Source organism: Zonotrichia albicollis, chromosome 10, assembly GCF_047830755.1.
Source record: "Zonotrichia albicollis isolate bZonAlb1 chromosome 10, bZonAlb1.hap1, whole genome shotgun sequence".
NCBI lineage: Eukaryota > Metazoa > Chordata > Aves > Passeriformes > Passerellidae > Zonotrichia > Zonotrichia albicollis.
Genome location: NC_133828.1, coordinates 653,777 through 672,479, shown reverse-complemented (window position 1 = coordinate 672,479; position 18,703 = coordinate 653,777). Strand labels below are relative to the sequence as shown.

At 52.1% G+C, this 18,703-nt stretch overlaps 1 protein-coding gene across 1 annotated transcript in view; it reads right to left on the bottom strand.

Moving 5' to 3' along the window:
* Positions 1-5,994: 5,994 nt before the first annotated feature.
* ACVR1 (activin A receptor type 1) overlaps positions 5,995-18,703 on the bottom strand; it is a 40,290-nt gene continuing 27,581 nt past the window's right edge. Inside the window, exons 5-10 of the mRNA XM_074547740.1 lie at positions 18,285-18,384; positions 17,409-17,555; positions 15,617-15,892; positions 12,470-12,667; positions 8,239-8,369; positions 5,995-7,355 (exon numbers count right to left, since the gene is read on the bottom strand). Coding sequence (XP_074403841.1) covers positions 7,221-7,355; positions 8,239-8,369; positions 12,470-12,667; positions 15,617-15,892; positions 17,409-17,555; positions 18,285-18,384 — 987 coding nt within the window. The 3' untranslated portion in view covers positions 5,995-7,220. The remainder of the gene's footprint in view (positions 7,356-8,238; positions 8,370-12,469; positions 12,668-15,616; positions 15,893-17,408; positions 17,556-18,284; positions 18,385-18,703) is intronic.

The window sequence follows — 18,703 nt, the reverse complement described above, 5'->3', positions numbered from 1 at the left end:
CAGATACAACTCGTTCAGACTCTGTTTGGGTTCACAGCACGGAATTAGGCTGCTTTTCCATGTAAAGGAAGACATAAAAGTAGGAATTATGTAATTAGCTTTTCTTCAGTTTAAGAAAGAAAATGTACAGAACGTGTTTTCTCACACTTTGCAGAAGCGATGAAAAGAGTATCTCCTGCACTTGTAAAGGAGGAGAATCAAAACTTTTAGAAAATATATATTTATATTTTATATCATAAATTAAAAATATTACACACACACACACACACACATATATATATATACACACACACTCAGGGACCTGAAGGTTTGGGTCCTGGTTATTCATCATCACTGAGCCTTCACCCTCTGATCTTCCTCAGGCCTTTGACCCAGCAAACACCAGCAGAAACCAGAAGAACCAGAAAACAAAGGGATGGGAGGGCAAAACCCCACCGGGCTTTGAGGCTGTGGTGAGACAAATGTGCTCCCCAGCTTGGCTGTTTGCATGGCATGGCTCAGGGGGCACAGGAACGGCCTGTCCTGGGCATTTAAGAGTCTTTGGAAATAGGTACCACCAGAGAAACTTCTGCTGACTGAAGGCACTTACAGAGTTGGCCAAAAGCCGAGAATTTTGTTTCGTAATTTGTTTTGCTCCACATCAGCACAAAACCAAGATCTACTGAAATTTTGTGCAAAAAAACCCAAACTCCCCAGCACGGGTTGCAGGTCAGCAGTTACCCCTCCCCTTGGTGCTCTGCCTCCCACATCAGTGTCCTGGCTACAGAGCAGCCCTGCCCTCCCTCAGTCACACTCTGCTCATCCAGAAACGCCATAAAACCACCAAAACATTCTGATCAGGATGATACATTCTGGCCAAAGCATTATACTGTTAGCTGTAGCAACCAGAACAAGAGGTGAAAGATTCCCAGACTGTTCCAAGAAACCCTTTATACATCTTTGGTCCCCCCCTCCCCAGATGCTGCTTCCTGTGGCTCTGCAATCAAACACTCAGTAGCCCATAAATCTCCTGAAAGGCCACACTGCAGTGGGTGGGGGCCTTTCTGATGTAATGGAACTGCTTGGAGTATTTGAGCATCAGGCATAAGAAGTGTTCAAAGAGTATCAGTGTGGTTAAAAAGTTATTTCATCATGGAATGGGTTGGGTTGGAAGGACCTCAAAGCCCATCCTGTTCCACCCCTGCCATGGCAGGGACACCTCCCACTGTCCCAGGGGCTCCAAGGCCAGCCCAGCCTGGGACACTGCAGGGATCCAGGGCCATTCCTTCTGCCTCAGCCCAACCCACCAGATTTCCACTGGGGAGTCTCCAGTGGCCCAGTTTGGAACCATCTCCCAGGGAGTGAGAGGAGATTTGCCAGAAACAGCAACAGGGAAACCAAACCATCCACCTGGAATGGCCAAAGGAACCGAGTCAGAACAAGGGAGAGGGCCAGAGCCCTTCTCAGGGTTTAATTTGAATTCAAGATCCTCATAAAACGAGTAAGAGACATGGAGAACATGGAGTTGTGTCAAGTTTCCCATGCAAATTTTTTTTCAAGTGCTTGCAGAGGAGACACAATTGCAGGTTCTCTCACTTCAGCAAACAATTAAAACAACAAAATACCCTTTTTATGTTAACTGGCATCCGAGTCCTTTCTCCCAGTGCAGAGGGGCTCTCACATGTTTTGGATTCCCACAGAATCCTGTCACAAGAAACTCGACAGACTCACAGGACAGCTGTCCTCACTCCCTGCACTGCACACAGGACACAGCCAAGCCAGCATCACCGCAGGCACCAAACTGGGATCGCCTTGTAAGGCTCCAGGTTTTCTGGAACATTCCAAGAGTGAAAAGAGAGCCATGTTGTGAATCTGAAATAGCCACGAAACTTGGGAAAAGGATTTTTGGGTGGTGAAAATTGGAGAAAACTGCTGCAGAGACCCATGGGGGAGGAACGGGGGCGATGCAAAGTCCTTGACTCCAGCTGGCAGCACACTAAGGGTGTCATCATCTTTTAAGATCCAAAGAGCAAGCTGACTGCAAGTTTTAATGTCTTTAACCAAAAAATCCCTGGCCTTGCTAGGTATGATTTCCTTCTGGCACAGTTTCTCACAGTTGACACACAGCTTATCTCTGAGCTTGAAGAGAAGAACAATACACAGGGATGAGAGGAAGGTATGCGTGGCCTTTTCCATGCTGTGAAAGCCACCAAAAAACACCCAAAAAAACCTTTAAAAAATCTCTCCACGATACCCACGGGAAGAAGAAAAATCCAGGTGTTGAAGCTGAACACAGCATCAGCTTTTCAGTTTTTGAGAGGATAATATTTTAGCACAGCAACCAAGACCTGGGCTTGCTGACACTGATGCCAGTATGTGAATGCTGTTGATTTTAGGAGGTCAGGTAGTTTGGTGACAGAAGAAGTGGACAGTCACTGCACTGGAGAAGGTGGTCAGTGCTTGGGTGGGGGCTGCAGTTGGAGACAAACTGGTAATTACTGATGTTAGATCATTGTTAAAATCCACCTCAGAGGCTCAGACCTGGCAGAGCAGAGCCCCAGGGCTGCACTCTGGCACACCTGTCACAGTACCTCAGCAGCGCGACATTGGATGAAACACTTTTCTCACACAAACCTTGTCTTTTAATGTATGCTGTGCCTGAGATTCTCTCTCTATAAATGGAACAGCACCTGGAATGTCTTTGCTTCCTTTCCCCAGTGCCAACCACTGCGCCAAGGCTCAGCACCTTGTACAGCAGACATTTTGCCTCACAGGGAAGACAACTGTCCCTATCAAAACAGTTTAATTCAGGTAAATAAAATTCTGGAAGGCTTCACATGGATTTTTGATGGATAATTCCAGCCCAGAAGGCCCACAAGGGAAGTTCCAGCTGAGGGGAGGAAGCCTTCAGTGACTTCCCTACAGCAGCACTGACTGGATGCCCAGCCTCAGGCTGCTCCCAGCAGCTCTCCATCCCCAGGACACCTTGCAGTGCCCCACGTTCCTGATCAGTAACAAACCTTTGCATATGGAATCACAGAATCACACGATGGTTTGGGTTGGAAGGCCCATCCCATTCCCATTCCCCTGCCATGGCAGGGACACCTTCCACTATCCCAGGCTGCTTCAAACCCCGTTGAACCTGGTCTTGGTCACTTCCAGGGATGCAGGGGCAGCCACAGCCTCTCAGGAAATCTACATTTCCTGTACCCCCCAAAATCAGACACATCCCTGGTTCCATCCAGTCTCCCTGGTGTAACTGCTGGGGACTGTCCCCACCAGCAGGACAGCGGAATCCCACAGGCAGAGCTGCTCATTAGAGCCCTTGTTCCAGGCAGGGCTCTGATCCCAGCTCTGTCCTGGCTGGTGCAGTGCAAACCCGCCAGACACATGAATAATTCAGCTGCAGCAGGGACTGCCTGTGCCATCGCCATAGTAATAAACGCAGCGACGCCCTCGCTGCAGCAGATTATGTGTAAGAATTCCAAATCTCTTTAGAAGATTAGATTTTTGTGGCGGTACTGGGGGAACACTGATTAATGAACACGCTGGGAAGTCGCATGGGAGGCTGGGGAGCTCCCTGCACGTGGAACCTCCTGCAGTGCCGAGCCCTGACAGCTCCAGGGAAAGGCAGCAAGGGATGCTCTGCTGTGATGCCCAGGCACCTGGAGGCGAGGTTAAAGCACACAGGTAACACCCCCTGGCTGTCACTGAGTCCTCCCTTCTCTGCCCCACTCCAGATCCCAAGGGCAGCCCAGACCCTGACTGTCCTCAGCAGTAACTGCACATCAGGACAGCACAGTGGGGCGTGACTTACCCCAACCAAGGGATCAGAACTTGCTAAGAAATAACTCACAATGATTAGTTTCCTCTTCACCTTCTTGATTCACATTTGCCAAATAGCGACCCAATTCCAACACACACACTGGCTAACACTTCAAACAGTTCAGTCAATGCCTGGACCAAAAGTACTTCAGTAGCGGGGGGTGAAAGTGAAATATGTTTAAGGTAAACCCTGGATGCTTTGCTATGCAGAAGGCACTCAGAGCAGCAGCAGCGAGGGTGACCTTGCCCAGCACACCCAGGAGTGCCCAGGACTCCCAGCACTGACAGACTCTGTTACCCTGCCAGTGGCTTTTCCAGATAATCTCCTTTACCCAACACAGGATAGAGAGTATTACTGGGGTGTTCCTATGGCTTGTGGTTTTATCCTTTTGTCGGTTATCCCCTGTGTGTTCAGAGAAGGGAATGGAGCCCCAGGAGGGCTGAGGGAGCTGGGCAGGGGCTCAGCCTGGAGAAAGGAGGCTCAGGGGGCCCTGTGGCTCTGCACAGCTCCTGCCAGGGAGTGGAGAGAGAAGCGTGGTGCTCCTGCTGCAGGCCCCGTATCCTGCAGCACCGCAAGCAGCCCCACACAGCTGACAGCAGTACCTGGGGCTGGAAACCAAACCCAACCCAGAGCTGCTCCCAGCCTGCAGACAGTGCTGTTCCAGGACACTGCACTCTGCAGAGGATGCTGCAGTGCAAAGAGCTGGAGCAGATATTAACAGGCTGCCCAGTGAGATGCTGTGACTCAGAGTGGCAGGGTTGGAGGGACACAGCTCAGCTTCCACCAGCATGGCCACACCTGTCACTAACCCTCAGGACAAGAGTTTGCCTCTGTCCTCCAAGCCCTGCACTGGAAAACACTGGAGAGGCAAAAACTCCAACCAAAACCTGACCACACACCCCACACTCACACTGCACACTGAAGTGCCACCTCTGCCTCTGTCCCCACTGTGCAGTGCCACCTCCAGTCACCCCGGCCTGTCCAGACACCCCTGCTGGCCTCACCCCAAGCACCTCCCCAAGAGCCTGCCTTGCTTCACACCTGGTTTGAGTCCTGCTGCCCGTTCCACCAGCTGCTAGAGAAAGGCAGGTGCCCAGCAGGCAGGGGCACTGCAGGGCTGCAGGCAGTGCCAGCACTGCTGCCCTGCCCTCCCACAGCTGCACCCAGCCTGGCTCCCTGTGCCACGCACAGCCCGTCCCTCCCGGTGCAGCCGTGTCCGAGCCAGCCCAGGGCACGGCTCACACACACACCAGTTCAAACCAAACCAAAACACATCCAGGCATTTGAATTCCTGTTACAAACTAAGAGAAAAACTCACCGAATCCCACTTTTCCTGGCTTTTTCTCATCACATACAATTAGAGAGCTGGCAGCTGGTGCCAGCTCAGGCTGCCCTGCAGAGCTCTCAGCCCCAGGCAGCACCCACCCCACACACTTGGCTGCTGCTGCTCCTCCTGCGCTGGGAATGAGGCACTGCACCCGCTGGACCGGGACAGGGAGGACGGGCTGAGCAGGAGGAGTCACAGAGAGGCAGCAGAGCAGAGCCTGGTACACCTGAAGTGCTCCTGAAGTGCTGAAGGGACCCTCAGGGAAGTGTTTACCCCAGAGAGGAGGCGTGGAGAGGCTGACCCCTGCCCAGAGCCTTGGATCACCTGGGGCATCCCGGGCTAGGAATAAAGGAGCTCCTTTCCAGGGGTGAGAGGGAGCTCCTGGGCTCCTGCACGGGGTGTAAGGAAGGAGAGCAGCGGATGGAGAGTGCAGGCAGAGGGAAGCCTTGGTGCCCACTGAGCCAGCTGCCTCCCAGGGCTGGGCATCCTGACCACGGGAGGGTGGGAGACAGGGGGACAAGGCCATGGGCAGGGAGAGCCCAGCACCTCTGCTGCCCCTCTGGGGATCCTGACCAAGGGACAGGGATGTGTCCAGGGAGAGCCCAGCACCTCTGCTGCCCCTCTGGATCCCTGACCAAGGGACAGGGACGTGTCCAGAGAGAGCCCAGCACCTCTGCTGCCCCTCTGGGGACCCTGACCAAGGGATGTGTCCAGGGAGAGCCCAGCACCTCTGCTGCCCCTCTGGAGCCTCAGCACCTCAGAAGGGCACGAGCAGCCCCCAGGACCCTGCAGGTACAGCCCAGGCTCCACGCAGGGACACCTGATCACTGGCAGGCAGTAACACAACTAAAACACTCCCACGTTTGACTTGAAAACATTCTATTTAATTTATACAAATAACTACTAAATAGAAAAAGTAGATTAAAACAAAATAGTTATTTTTCTGGCAGAGTTTAAATGCATATTATATAGCTTAGAAGAAATAAAATGCATTTTCCCCACAGCATTCATGACCTAATATTCTAGTTAACTCCTCCATTGCCTTCCTTTCCCAGATCAGTAAGATGCCAGACGCAAGGTCCTGTGGGAAATGGCGATATATACGTTCCATATTCCAACTGAAAATATGGTACAGACCACACACCTACAAATGTGAAGCACTTAAAATGTGACTATCGAGTTGTAATATGATAATACAGAAAACAATTCATGTTTCAGGTTATATTGTGTTACAAAAACGTCTGTGTAAGAAATCATGAAAGAGGCCACATAAAAATAAGCTTTAACTTTATGCACTTATTTTACAGTTTAAAAAACTGGCAAGTGCACTAGTAATAAATAATTTGCAAGTTTTGGATAAACAAGAAATTCCTAATGTTCAGCATTATTGTAAACATCAGTACACATGTAAAATGCAGCTAAAGTCTGACAGTTACATTTTCAGTTTACCGAATTCTTTTCCTATTACTCAGGCATAGATCAATGCAGGATACAGCCAATCATATTTTTGGCAAGTCATGTCATTAAAATTAACAGTGACAGTGCAAGTAAGGAATGCAAAGAATTCCTAGTGCAATAAAGAAGAGAAGCACAGGCAATATTGCTGATTAAAATTTACCACTTCCATGTGTTCACCTTGGGAGTGATTAGAAGAATTAAAATAAAATATTAAAAATAAAAAAAAAAAAAAAGAAAAGGGAAAAAAAAGGAAACAAAAACAAAAAGAAAAGAAACAAGAAAAAAGCTGTTCAAAGCCATTGTTTAATGCCCTGATCTTGTCTTAGGATTTCTCTGTCTTCCTTCAGGCCACCAGCTCAGGCACAGCGCGTGCGGCTGAGTCCCAGCGCCGCCCCGGGCAGAGCCGGCTCCCCAGCTGTCCCCAAGGCAAGGTGGCCCGGGCAGAGCCGAGTCCCCAGCTGTCCCCAAGCTCACCTGGCCCGGGCAGAGCCGGCTCCCCAGCTGTCCCCAGGCTCCTGCTCCAGCAGCACGGGGACCAGGCTGGCACTGCCCGGGCAGAGCCCCCAGGGCAGCCACAGCCCTCGGGGCAGCCAGGCGCCTTCCTGCCAGGACAGCACCGCCAGGAGAGGGTCAACAGTCAGCTTTCAGTTTGTCTAAGGAATTGTCAATTTTGGTCAAAGTCTTTTTGATGCGCAGGGCTGTCAGTCTGGCCGAGGGGTTCTGGTACCAGCACTCCTTCATCAGCTTGGCAAGAGACGTCAACGTCTGGGGAGGAACAAAAACACACAGCACAGGGGTCACTCCCAAGTAACGAGCCGAGGAGCACTGGCTGGGGCCAGGCACCCGCACAGAGAGGTTTTACTGCCTAATGAACACTCCACTTTCAGGGCTTCCCACTAGTTATCAAATACAGAGCTTACATGTAAGTCTGAGAACTTGATTAAACCAAGAGCACAGCTGGCCCATGGGCTGACTGGAGTGACCAACTAGTGCAACTTTAGACTACAGTGTTGGAGTTTTTCCTAATTGAGCAAACACTACCCAGAATTTTTCTTCAATGAAACCAACTCCTGCAGACCCATGAAGGCAGCTGAGAAGGTACAGAAGTTCTGACTGTGATTTCATCATGCCCAGCAAGATTTAACTGGCTGGGCTCCCAGCACAGGGCACAGCTCCACACCCAAACCTCACAGATGGGCACTCTGCCTGCCCAGCCCTACAGATCTCAAACTGGCTTCCACAGCTCCAAGGGCAGCCTGGAGAGGCCAGACTGATACTGATGAAGAAAAATTAACCTGAGCATCAGTCTTTCAAAAAGAGCAGCAGCCCCTATCTTGTAGGCAGGAAAGGCCAGCATTCTGCTGTGTGTGCTTGTAAGCCACAGAAAGCCCTGGACCAGCTTCTCTCCCCTTCACCTCCCCTCGGAGGGAGAACAGCCACTGGGAAAAGCAGTGTAAGGATTTTTGTAAATCATGTTCCTAAAAGGCCAGTCTGTGGGTGGCAGCTGCCAGTTTGCTCAGTGCTCCCCAAGCCAGGCCAGCACATCCCACCCTGCCCAGGTGACACTGCTGACCATCGAGATCCTCCCCAGGCAGTGACAACTGGGAAAGCTCCCATGGCAATGACACAGAGACCAGCACACACTGACCGGGTCTGAGAACCATCTGTTGGGAATGTTGGGCCTCTGCTGATCCACACAGACCACTTTCCTCATGTCTTCAAAACTGGGGTCGTTCGGAACCAAGTCATAAAAGGGTGGCTTGTAGTCTTCCACGATTCCTGGTGAGACACAAACAGACATCACTCAATGAGTGTGACAGTGAACAGCACTTCTGCAGGGACAGAGGGAACACAAAAGCCACCCAAGAGGCACAAAAATCCTTTAGAACTCAACCCTACAGTGTCATGCAGCCTCCGAACAACAGAACAGCGCTCACTGCCCCAGGAACAGCTTTTCCTACTCAAAATGTTAATTAATTGGCTCCTATTGCAAGTCCACAAAGTATGGGCTATACCCACTTTGCAGATGCTGGAGCTGAAAGGAGGAGAAGTAAATCCCTTGCCAAAAGGCCATGCATGTAGCTTTCCTGCCTACCAAAAACTGGGATTCCTACAGATGGAAAAATGTAAGGTCTGCACTGGGGTTTCTAACAGGCTCAACACACACTTTGGTGTTTCTGTAATTCCTGAAAGAGTCCAATAAGCATGTCAGCATCCACAGACCCTCAAGCTGGTGCTTCAAACCATTTCATTCCCTGCTATGAAAACAGTAAAATCCTAGGGTAACTGGCACCACATGCCATCACAAAACCAAACACCCAAGAGCCTGTGGCACTCAGGAGTTCAATGCCTCTTCATAAAATCACAAACTGGTTTGGGTTGGAGGGACCCTCCAGCCCATCTCATTCCACCCCTGTCTATGGCAGGGACACCTTCCACTGTCCCAGGCTGCTCCAAGCCCCATCCAGCCTGGTCTTAACCCAACACCCTGGCCACGTCCTGGCCTTTGGCACTGAAACCAGAGCTGTGTGTGCTGCTCCAGTGTGTCACCCACGCGCAGAACACTGCCAGGCTGGAGCCCCTCTGCCTGCTCCCCAGGACACACGTGCAAATCCCTGATTCCTCACTGCACCAGGCTCACCAACCATCTGCAGGGAGCCCAGCCCTCTCAGGAAGCCCATTTGCAAACTGGTGTTCAAAGACAGGCATCTGGGTCAGCAGTGTGGAAAAAGCCGGAGCTAATGAGGCCCTCTGTGTCCAGCAGGAACATCAAATAGTGGCTGCTGACAGAAATTCCACAGACTGAAACCTGCTGTCCCACAGCCAGACATGAAATCCAGAAGAATCTCCGCTGCCCTGAAACTGAAAAGAGGTTCTCAATCTTTCCTACAGCAGTTGAATTTTAATTTTCCTGTTCTATTGGAGATGAAGATCTAAGTCCCATAGATATTCTGTGCATACTCGGCAAAAGTCTGTAAAAGGGTGTAAAAGGGAAACAGGAGATCACAAGTGCCTTGGAGAACAGTGGGGTAATTTGGAGATGTGGCTACCCCAGCAAGTTCCCAGCCTGCAGTTTGCCTGTGCTATTCTGACAGGGACACAGGACAAGTGACAAGTGCCGTGTAAAGCAGCATCACCCACCCTCCTGCTCAGAGCACTTCCCAACTGCAGCTACCAAACATCACCTGCTGGCCTGAACTCCCATCTTAGGAACCCACTTTACTGTGAGACCTCATGAACACAACCCCCCGTGTGCCCCTGCTGCCACACCTGTCCTGCAGGTGAGGCTGGGCCTGGCAGAGACCAACACCCAGATCCGGCTGTCCCAGAGCTCTGAACACACTCCCAGGGCACGAGGATATCCCGGATGAACTTTCTCTCTCCTGGCTCTCACTCACTATTGTCATGTGCTCTTTCCCAAGCCCAGGGCACACAGCTGGCTGCTGCACAGACACGCAGTGCTGAAGACAAAGGAGGCAGGCTGGCCTTTGCTCCAGTGCTGCCTGTGCAGTCCCTGAGCTCTGTCCAGCCTGGCGGGAGCCCTCGGCACTGCTGGGGCCACTCAACCTCTGTCCCACAGTGCGTCCCTGCCCCGTGACATGCTGCCCTCGCCACTGCCGGGGACACCCGGCTGCCCAGCACAGGCACAGCCTGGGCACAGCGCACAGTCTGGGCACAGCCTGGGCACAGCACAGCCCGGGCACAGCCCACAGCCTGGGCACAGCCCACAGCCCCGGCACAGCCCACAGTCTGGGCACAGCCTGGGCACAGCCCACAGCCCAGGCACAGCACACAGCCCAGGCACAGCCTGGGTACAGCCCACAGCCTGGGCACAGCCCACAGCCCAGGCAAAGCCAGGGCACAGCCCCCAGCCTGGGCACAGCACACAGCCTAGGCAGAGCCCACAGCGCACAGCCTGGGCACAGCCCACAGCCCGGGCACAGCCCACAGCCTGGGCACAGCCCACAGCCTGGGCACAGCCCACAGCCCGGGCACAGCCCACAGCCCAGCCTGGGCATTCTGCACAGCCTACAACCTGGGCACAGCCCACAGCCCGGGCACAGCCTGGGCACAGCCCACAGCCCACAGCACAGCCCACAGCCTGGGCTTCCTGCACAGCCTGGAGGTGACTGCTGTCACTCCCAGCACACCCTCCTGCCCTCCTGGAGCCCCTTCAGGCCCTGCCAGGGGCTCTGAGCTCTGCCTGGAGCCTTCCCCAATCCAGGGGAACATCCCCAGCTCTCCCAGCCTGGCCCCAGAGCAGAGGGGCTCCAGCCCTGGGACACGTCCATGGCCCTGAGCTGACTTAAGGCCCAGCTTGTCCTGTGCATGCACAAATCTCACTGCTGAACCCAATACAAAGCACAGCCGCAGCTCCAGCCTCACACAGGGAACAACGACCACACACCAGGGTTCCTCTGAGCAGGAGGAACACACCTCTGAGCTTCTGGTGTCACTGTGGAACAAGAGCACAGGCCTGGGAACAACCATGGCAACTCCCAAGGATGTGAGCTGTGAGCACCAGGTACCAGGTAAGTGCTGAACCAAGGGAGCACATTCCAAGAGCAGGGGACACCTCCAGGGAACCAGCACTGCTCCATTTGAAGAGAGGCAAACTCAGCTTTGGGGACTGAAATCACATTCTGAGTACAGAGAAAATGCTGGCTGGCTCCTGCTGCAGCACACAGACAACACACAAGTACTTCTATGTGCCAAAGGAGGTTCCTATCACATTTTCCTCCTGATACTAAACAAGAAAATACCAAGAACCACCGGGTCACCTGGAAGATCATTGGGTAAGTTTTTAAAAATAAAAATAAAAAAATAAATTAGAATAAATAAATAAAAATTAAGAACTACAAGACTTAGTAGTCATGTTAGAACAACTTCAAGGTCTCTGTGAGCTGAAGCACTAAATCAGGCTGAGTCACTGGAAGGCTGTGCCTGAGCCCAGGAGAGCACAGGGAGCTGATGAGTGCCTCTGGCCCCCCAAGACACCACCGTGCCTTGCTCCTGCAGGCTCGCTCCCAATGCCAAAGTCTCCCTGCAAAGCAAACAGGGTTATCAGAGTGACCAGCAATGATTCCCACACAGCCCAACACACAGGGGCCAGGGAAGATGTTTACTCCATCCCAACCAGTGCAAGGGCATGGAATTGCTTACAGCAGCAGCCAGGAGTACAGAGCAACTGGTTCTGTGCAATCAGTGTCACCAGCACCTGAAACTTCAGCTGTCCTGATGTGACCAATGCAGGCACAGATCTGCATCACCTCAAGTGTGTCCATGGTGGCACTGAGCTCACTCAGAATCAAATTCCCAGAGCATGCACCTGTAAGCAGGTAGGTCTGCAGTCCCACCTGGTGAAGCTGCCAGCACCATCCACCATTTCTTGTTCAAGAGCAACTCAGGTAAAGCCTCTGCGAGCTGCAGCAGTACCTGTGTCCAGTGCCAGAACTGTCCCTGTGCACAGACCAGTGCTACTTTCCAGCCTGGTAAAGCAAAAGCAGTCCTGAATTCTGATACCTTCTGCACTGCCTTTCTTTCTGTCTTTTATAGGGTTTGTCATGAGAAACTGACACCTATAAACATTCACTATGGTTTAATGACACAAGGAAGGAGGATAGAGACCTTGTGATCTAAAACTTTAACGTAGCTATTTGATATGAATTCTGTCCCACCAGGCCTTGGAACGAGCAGGGGACTCTGTTCTCTGCCTTGACAGGAGTGGCAGCAGGATCATCCCTGCCACCAGCACAGCAGGAGCCTGCCCAGCGTTTCAGGGGTCAAGCACCGTGGCGCCCAGCCCATTCAAGGTGCCTGGCTTGCATTACCCCGGGGAGCCGTCCCAGGGCCCAGGGCAGCCCAGCACTCGCACTCACCGTTGCTGACCATGCGCCTGGCCACCTCCCAGAGCACCAGCCCGAAGGCCCAGATGTCCACGCGCTTGTAGGAGTCGAAGCAGTCGGCCTGGATGGACTCGTCCAGCACCTCGGGGGCCATGTAGCGCTTGGTGCCCACGCGGGGGTTGTTGCCCACGTCCAGCTGGTTCGTGCTCTGGGAATGCATCACTGCCAGGCCTGAAGGACACACAAAAAGGTGCTGTCAGGCCCCTTCAGCTGCAGCAGCACACGCCCAAGGGCCCCGGCAGCAGCGACCCCTCAGAGGCTTTGGGAAAGAGGAGCCAAGGGCACAACTGCCCAAAGACCAACAGGGTCAGCTCCAGCCCTGCCAGCAAAACCAGCCCCGGGGGCCACACACAGGCCCAGTATCTCCCAAGGGATTACCATCCAGCATTTTACTGCACTCTTGCAAAACACTGCCATGAAGTGTTTTGCAGCCACTGGATGTCCCCAGCACTCCGGGCACGGACACGCAGAGGCCAAACAGCTGCTGCTCAGAACAAAACAATTCTACACAGCATTCAAGTTTATTTATAGACCCTTTGGGTAGGTGGATACACCAGAACTGAGGGGAAAGGAGAAGAAAAACACTGCACGAAGGATACACACAAGTTAAAAAAATAAAGCTGGAAAACAAAAACACCGTATTTGCAGCAGCTTGAAAAATAAACATCCTCAAGCAGATCTAAAATGAGTCAGACAAAACCACTCTACCTGGTTTCTACTAATTACTAAACATTTAAGCAGAGAACATTATGTGAGGGACCAAATGACTGTAAATTTGGAAACGCACAGAGCACTCATTTGGCCACGGTAAACAGAGAGCACTGCAAATTGAGGAGCAGTGGGTGCATGGCAGAGCCGAGCGACAGAGAGGGCGATGCAAACTCTCCCTAATTTCCGCAACAAATCTTCTAAGATTGACATATACTATTTACATTTAACAGGAGTTTATTTTAGGTGAACCTTAAAAGGCTTTTTACCTCAGTCCCACAAAAACTAACCTAGCACCAGATCATTCATTTGCCTTTCTTTCCAAAGAACAGTCTGTTCTTTAACGTAATAAAAACCTGAAAAACACTTTTCTACAATTCAAATGCACTTCAAGATATTTCAAGCTGATAAGAATATGCTTATGGCCCCTCTAGAAAGATCACAGAATACTTTGGGTTGGAAGGGATCTTAGAGTTCATCCAGTCTCACCCTGCCATGGCAGGGACACCTTCCCCTGTCCCAGGTGCTCCCAGCCCTGTCCAGCCTGGCCCTGGGCACTGCCAGGGATGCAGGGGCAGCTCCCAGCCAGGACCCAGTGTGTGACAGGGATCCAGGGGCAGCTCCTGCTGTCAGAACCAGCCCCCAAACACGACCCAGTGTGTGACAGGGCCCATGGAGCAGCTCCTGCTGTCAGAACCAGCCCCCAAACAGGACCCAGTGTGTGACAGGGCCCGTGCAGCTCCCAGCCCTGCGTGCTGTCCCACAGAGCTGCCCAGCTCAGGCCCAACCAGGCACCTGCACGGCTTTGGCAGGACAAAGGCAGAGCGTCCCCAGCCAGCAGACTGGGCAGGAATGAGGCACATCCATGCTGGGCTCTGTCCCACAGCACCCTGAGCCAGCCTCTGCAGCTCCTGACCCTGGGTGCCACAGCAGCTCCAGATCCTCACAGGAAAGGGCCAGAGGGTGGAAACAACACAGAGCATCACAGAAGGAAGGCAGGAATGCATGCCAGAAGCAACAAATTCTTTGGTGAGTTTCCCTTACGAAGGAGGAACACAGGAAAAATGTGACAGGTATATATCTGAGGAGGTCACATTTTTAAAAATAGCTATTTTAACCACCACAAAAACTAATCAGGAGGTGTTTACTGCTGTGCTCTCTCAGAAAAATCTCTCGGACCTCTGAAACCTGTAGATAAATAGTGTAATAGATTTCCCTATACCAGTGCCTTGCCAATCAATGCCTGGACATGCTGCACCTCCTCAAAGTGAATTACAAATTTATTTAAAAGCTAGTCTCTCGCACTTTGTATTTTCAACTTACCGCTGCATTTGTTACTATTCTCACATCAAACTTCCAGAGGCCCAAGCATGTGGCTTTCATGTTTTCCCTGTCTGTATCTCAAGTCCCTCAGGCACAAGTGACAGAAACTATGCAGTAGAATTATTATGTAAAAATTCCCATCTCCTGATACACTTTTTGCCTTGGCAATGGTGCCCCAATACAGTTCTACTGCTATCTCCTCCCTTGTCTGCAGAGAAAAGCAAAAACAAGTTACTGCCAGACATCCCTCCAAGGTGTGAACAAGCCACCCTGCTGTGACTGCTCCTCAGCACCCGTGCATCGTGCTTCAGCTCCAAACCAGCTGGTCCCAGGGAGCTCGCTTCTGGGCCCACAGAGCGCTCTGCGTGACTCGAGCTGACAGAGCCACGGCACGGGGACAGCACACACGCTGTTTCGGAGATGAGGTTTAACCCCTGCATCCGCAGGGATCCGGGAATGGGATTGAACAACGGAAACCCGCGAAATGGCCCCAAAAGCGTGGCTGGGCTGCAGGCGCCACCTGGCGGCCGCGCCGGGCACTGCGGGGAGCGCCCGCGAGGGAGCGGCAGCGCCGGACACAGGACAGGGGACAAGGACAGGGACAGGGGACACGGACAGGGATCACTGCGGGTCACAGAGAGGGGACAGGACAGGGGACACGGACAGGGGTCACTGTGGGCACATGGACAGGGGTCACGGACAGGGGTCACTGCGGGCACACAGACAGAGGACACCGTGGGCACACGGACAGGGCTCACTGCGGGCACACAGACAGAGGACACTGCGGGCACACAGACAGGACACCGTGGGCACACAGACAGGGCTCACTGCGGGCACACAGACAGAGGACACTGTGGGCACACAGACAGGACACCATGGGCACACGGACAGGGCTCACTGCGGGCACACAGACAGGGCTCACTGTGGGCTCACAGACAGGACACCGTGGGCACACAGACAGGACACCGTGGGCACACGGACAGGGCTCACTGCAGGCACACAGACACACCCCCAGGCCCACAGCACCCCTCACTCCCCCGGCCGCAGCCCCCCAGCCCCCTGGCTCGGCAGGAGCGGGGCTGCACTCACCCAGGTCGGCGATGCAGCACTGCCCGTTCTTCTTGACGAGGATGTTCTTGCTCTTGAGGTCGCGGTGGGAGATGGCCGGCTTGCCCTGCGTGCCGAAGATCTCGATGTGCAGGTGCGCCAGGCCGCTGGCGATGGACAGCACGATGCGCAGGCAGCTCACCGTGTCCAGCGTGGTCAGCTGCAGGTAGTCGTACAGAGAGCCCATCTCGTGGTAGTGTGTGATCAGCCACAGCTGCGTGCTCGAGTTCCTGGAAGTCATGTCGGATGCAATAAAACCTGCAGGGGAGGAAGAAGGAGAAACACGAAAATGAACGGACAGAGCTCCTGCAAGAGTCCCCGAGAAGGGCAGCTCAGCCAGGCAGAGCAGGTGCTGATAATGCCAAGGTGCTGCGCGTGACCCCTACAGCCCATCCACCCAGGAGCTGCACTCCATGATCCCTGCAGGTCCCTTCAGCTCTGAATATCCTGTGACAAGGTCAGTCAGTGCTGCTGGCCCCTCTTGCAATGCACAGCGTGTTTAATTACAGCTGCACTGCGGACAACTGCAGGTACTGCTGTGGTGAAAGCAAAGGCTGGAACCCTAACTCACATCTATTCACAAGAAGCCATTACATATTTGTCAGTCACATCAAAAAACTACTTGTTAGGACCACACACATTAAAAATATTTTTATTTTTCCTTCTTTTTTAAGGGTCTGGGTGTGGGGAAGTTCCCAGTCAAGCAGAAAGACCCCAAGTCTGTAGAACATTTGCTGCTGCCACTTGAGAGGGTCACACTGGAAAGCAGAAACACCCAAAACCTCAAGCCAGGAATAACCATTTCCATTTTCAGAGTCCACAGGCAGCTAGTGCAGACTGCTGAGAAAAGGGTTAAAATGGGTGGCTCAACCATAATGATCTTCATGAAGAAACAGAAAATTTTCTGTTCAAAACTCATGAACCTCAACCTCAAGTACTGCCTTCAAAAACATCATGTCTTTCAACTGAACCCCAAATTCAGGGGAAGCTCCCTTCCTGTCACCCCTGCATATATCCACATAGTGATCTCAACAGCTTTACCTGGGAACAAAAGTTTTATTCCCAAGTCAAAGGAACAAATCATGCTTATAAAAAGCTCACATACATTTGTCAGAAAGAACACCCACTGTCTTCTCTCCTAAAGTCAGACTTGTGCACAATGTGACATTTCTGTAATCTGTGATATTGTTTAATATTGCATCTAAAAAAAGCCCCTAAAATAGCCAACAAATTTGACAGTCATCAAGAAAGACTAAACACAGGCAGAGCACCAAGGAAAATATGCAATCTAATTTCAGCCAAGTCACTTGCTCTCTTGGGAAGGGAAGTTCAATAATTCACATTTCAGGAGGCCACCAAATTATTTTTGTAGTAAGAAAGGAACTGCTTCAGGAAACACACAAATGTCTGGCAGAGTGAGCTAGAGAGCCAGGGAACATTCTCTGACAGGAAGCAAGAATAAGGAGCCAAAGGAAAACTGACTGAAGACAGATTTTGGGTGAGGCAGTGTCAGCACTCAAAATGTGCTGCTGCTTTTATTTGCAGAGGTGGCACAGCAGTGACAGAAGGGCACGTCTATCATGAATCAAAGGGCTGCTTAAACCTCAGACATGGCTCAACACAACAAATTGTTGAGAATTCCTCTCCGGCCATTTATCACAACACAAGAACCCAGAGACAGTGAGCTGCCTGCTGGGCGTGCAGCGCTACCTGTCCAGGTAACTCACCTTTACACCAGACACACCAGGACACAGAACGTGCTTGTCCCACTTACCTAAAATATTCTCGTGCCGTAGCAGTACAGTGTTGTACAGCTCAGTTTCCCTGAACCAGGACTTTTCATCCCTGGAAGAGAAGATCTTCACAGCAACGTTTTCTCCTTGCCACTGACCCCTCCACACTTCTCCGTAACGGCCCTTTCCTGGTGGGGAAAAACACAGGGCAAGCTGTGAGCTGACAAGCAGCCCTCAGCAGCAGAACTGACTGCCATGAGCAAGCAGCACCCCGGTGGGCTGTGTTCCCTGTGTGCACCTGTCACACTGGAGCCGGTGCTGCAGCACCCCTCGCTTTCCCTGCACGCCCTGTGAGCGTGGCTCTCCCTCCCTGCATGCCCCTGCAGCACAGAGCCTTCAACTGGCAAGTGGCACCATCCACCGCCAGCAACCACAGCGCCTCTGCAGCTGGAGTGACTCGGGCAGCACACGGCAAGGTCAGGGTGCTCAACACAGAGCTCTGGGCTCTGCAGCAAGGGGGACAGGAAGGAAATGTAATGCTGGGAGTACAGCCCTTACATTTCTATTCCATCATCGCCCCTTGCAAAATTAAGATTTAAAGAAAACAAAAGCCCAAACCCATCCACAAACAAAAAAAGGATTAAAAACCACCAGCCCCACCAAAACCAAGCCCTGTGGGGATCAGGACATACTGTCTGCAAGCCAAGCTTTTGAGCCCAAGAGCTTCCTCACCTCTGCAGTGCCTGCACAGCACCCTGGCTCAATGCCAATGCCTCCAGGTATCTTTGACCCAAATGCCTCCTAAACTCAATTAACACTATTCAATTAATAATAAAAATATGCTGAAGAAAAATGTAATGAATCCTTCAAATGAACACTAAAGCCCTACAAAAACTAAAGAGCCAGAAGACACTGACCCACACACTCCACAAGTGTGATCTGGCGAGCCACCGTTCTCTGCACCAAGAAGGGAAGTCCAGAGCCACTTCCAGATGTGCAGGAATGGTCCAACAAATCCTGTTCAGAAGGAAAAGCAGCGGTTTAGGATCCATGAGAAACCCCATTTTCCCCTGTTTACACGCACCAAGGACAGGTTGGGTTAAAGCTCAGGGGTATCTCTGTGGCTCTGGGGATGCCATTTGGTCACTCAGGGTCAAAGAGCATTTGTTTAGCCAGTCATTATTTCTTTAATAAGAGTAATAAATACATGACAACAGATGTCTGTGCACTGGAAGCCCACTCCTGGCATACCAGCTATCCTCTGCCATGAGATTCTGCCCTTTTTCAGCACTTCACTCTTCTTTTACTCACCTTATGTCCTCTCAGTTCTGTTTCT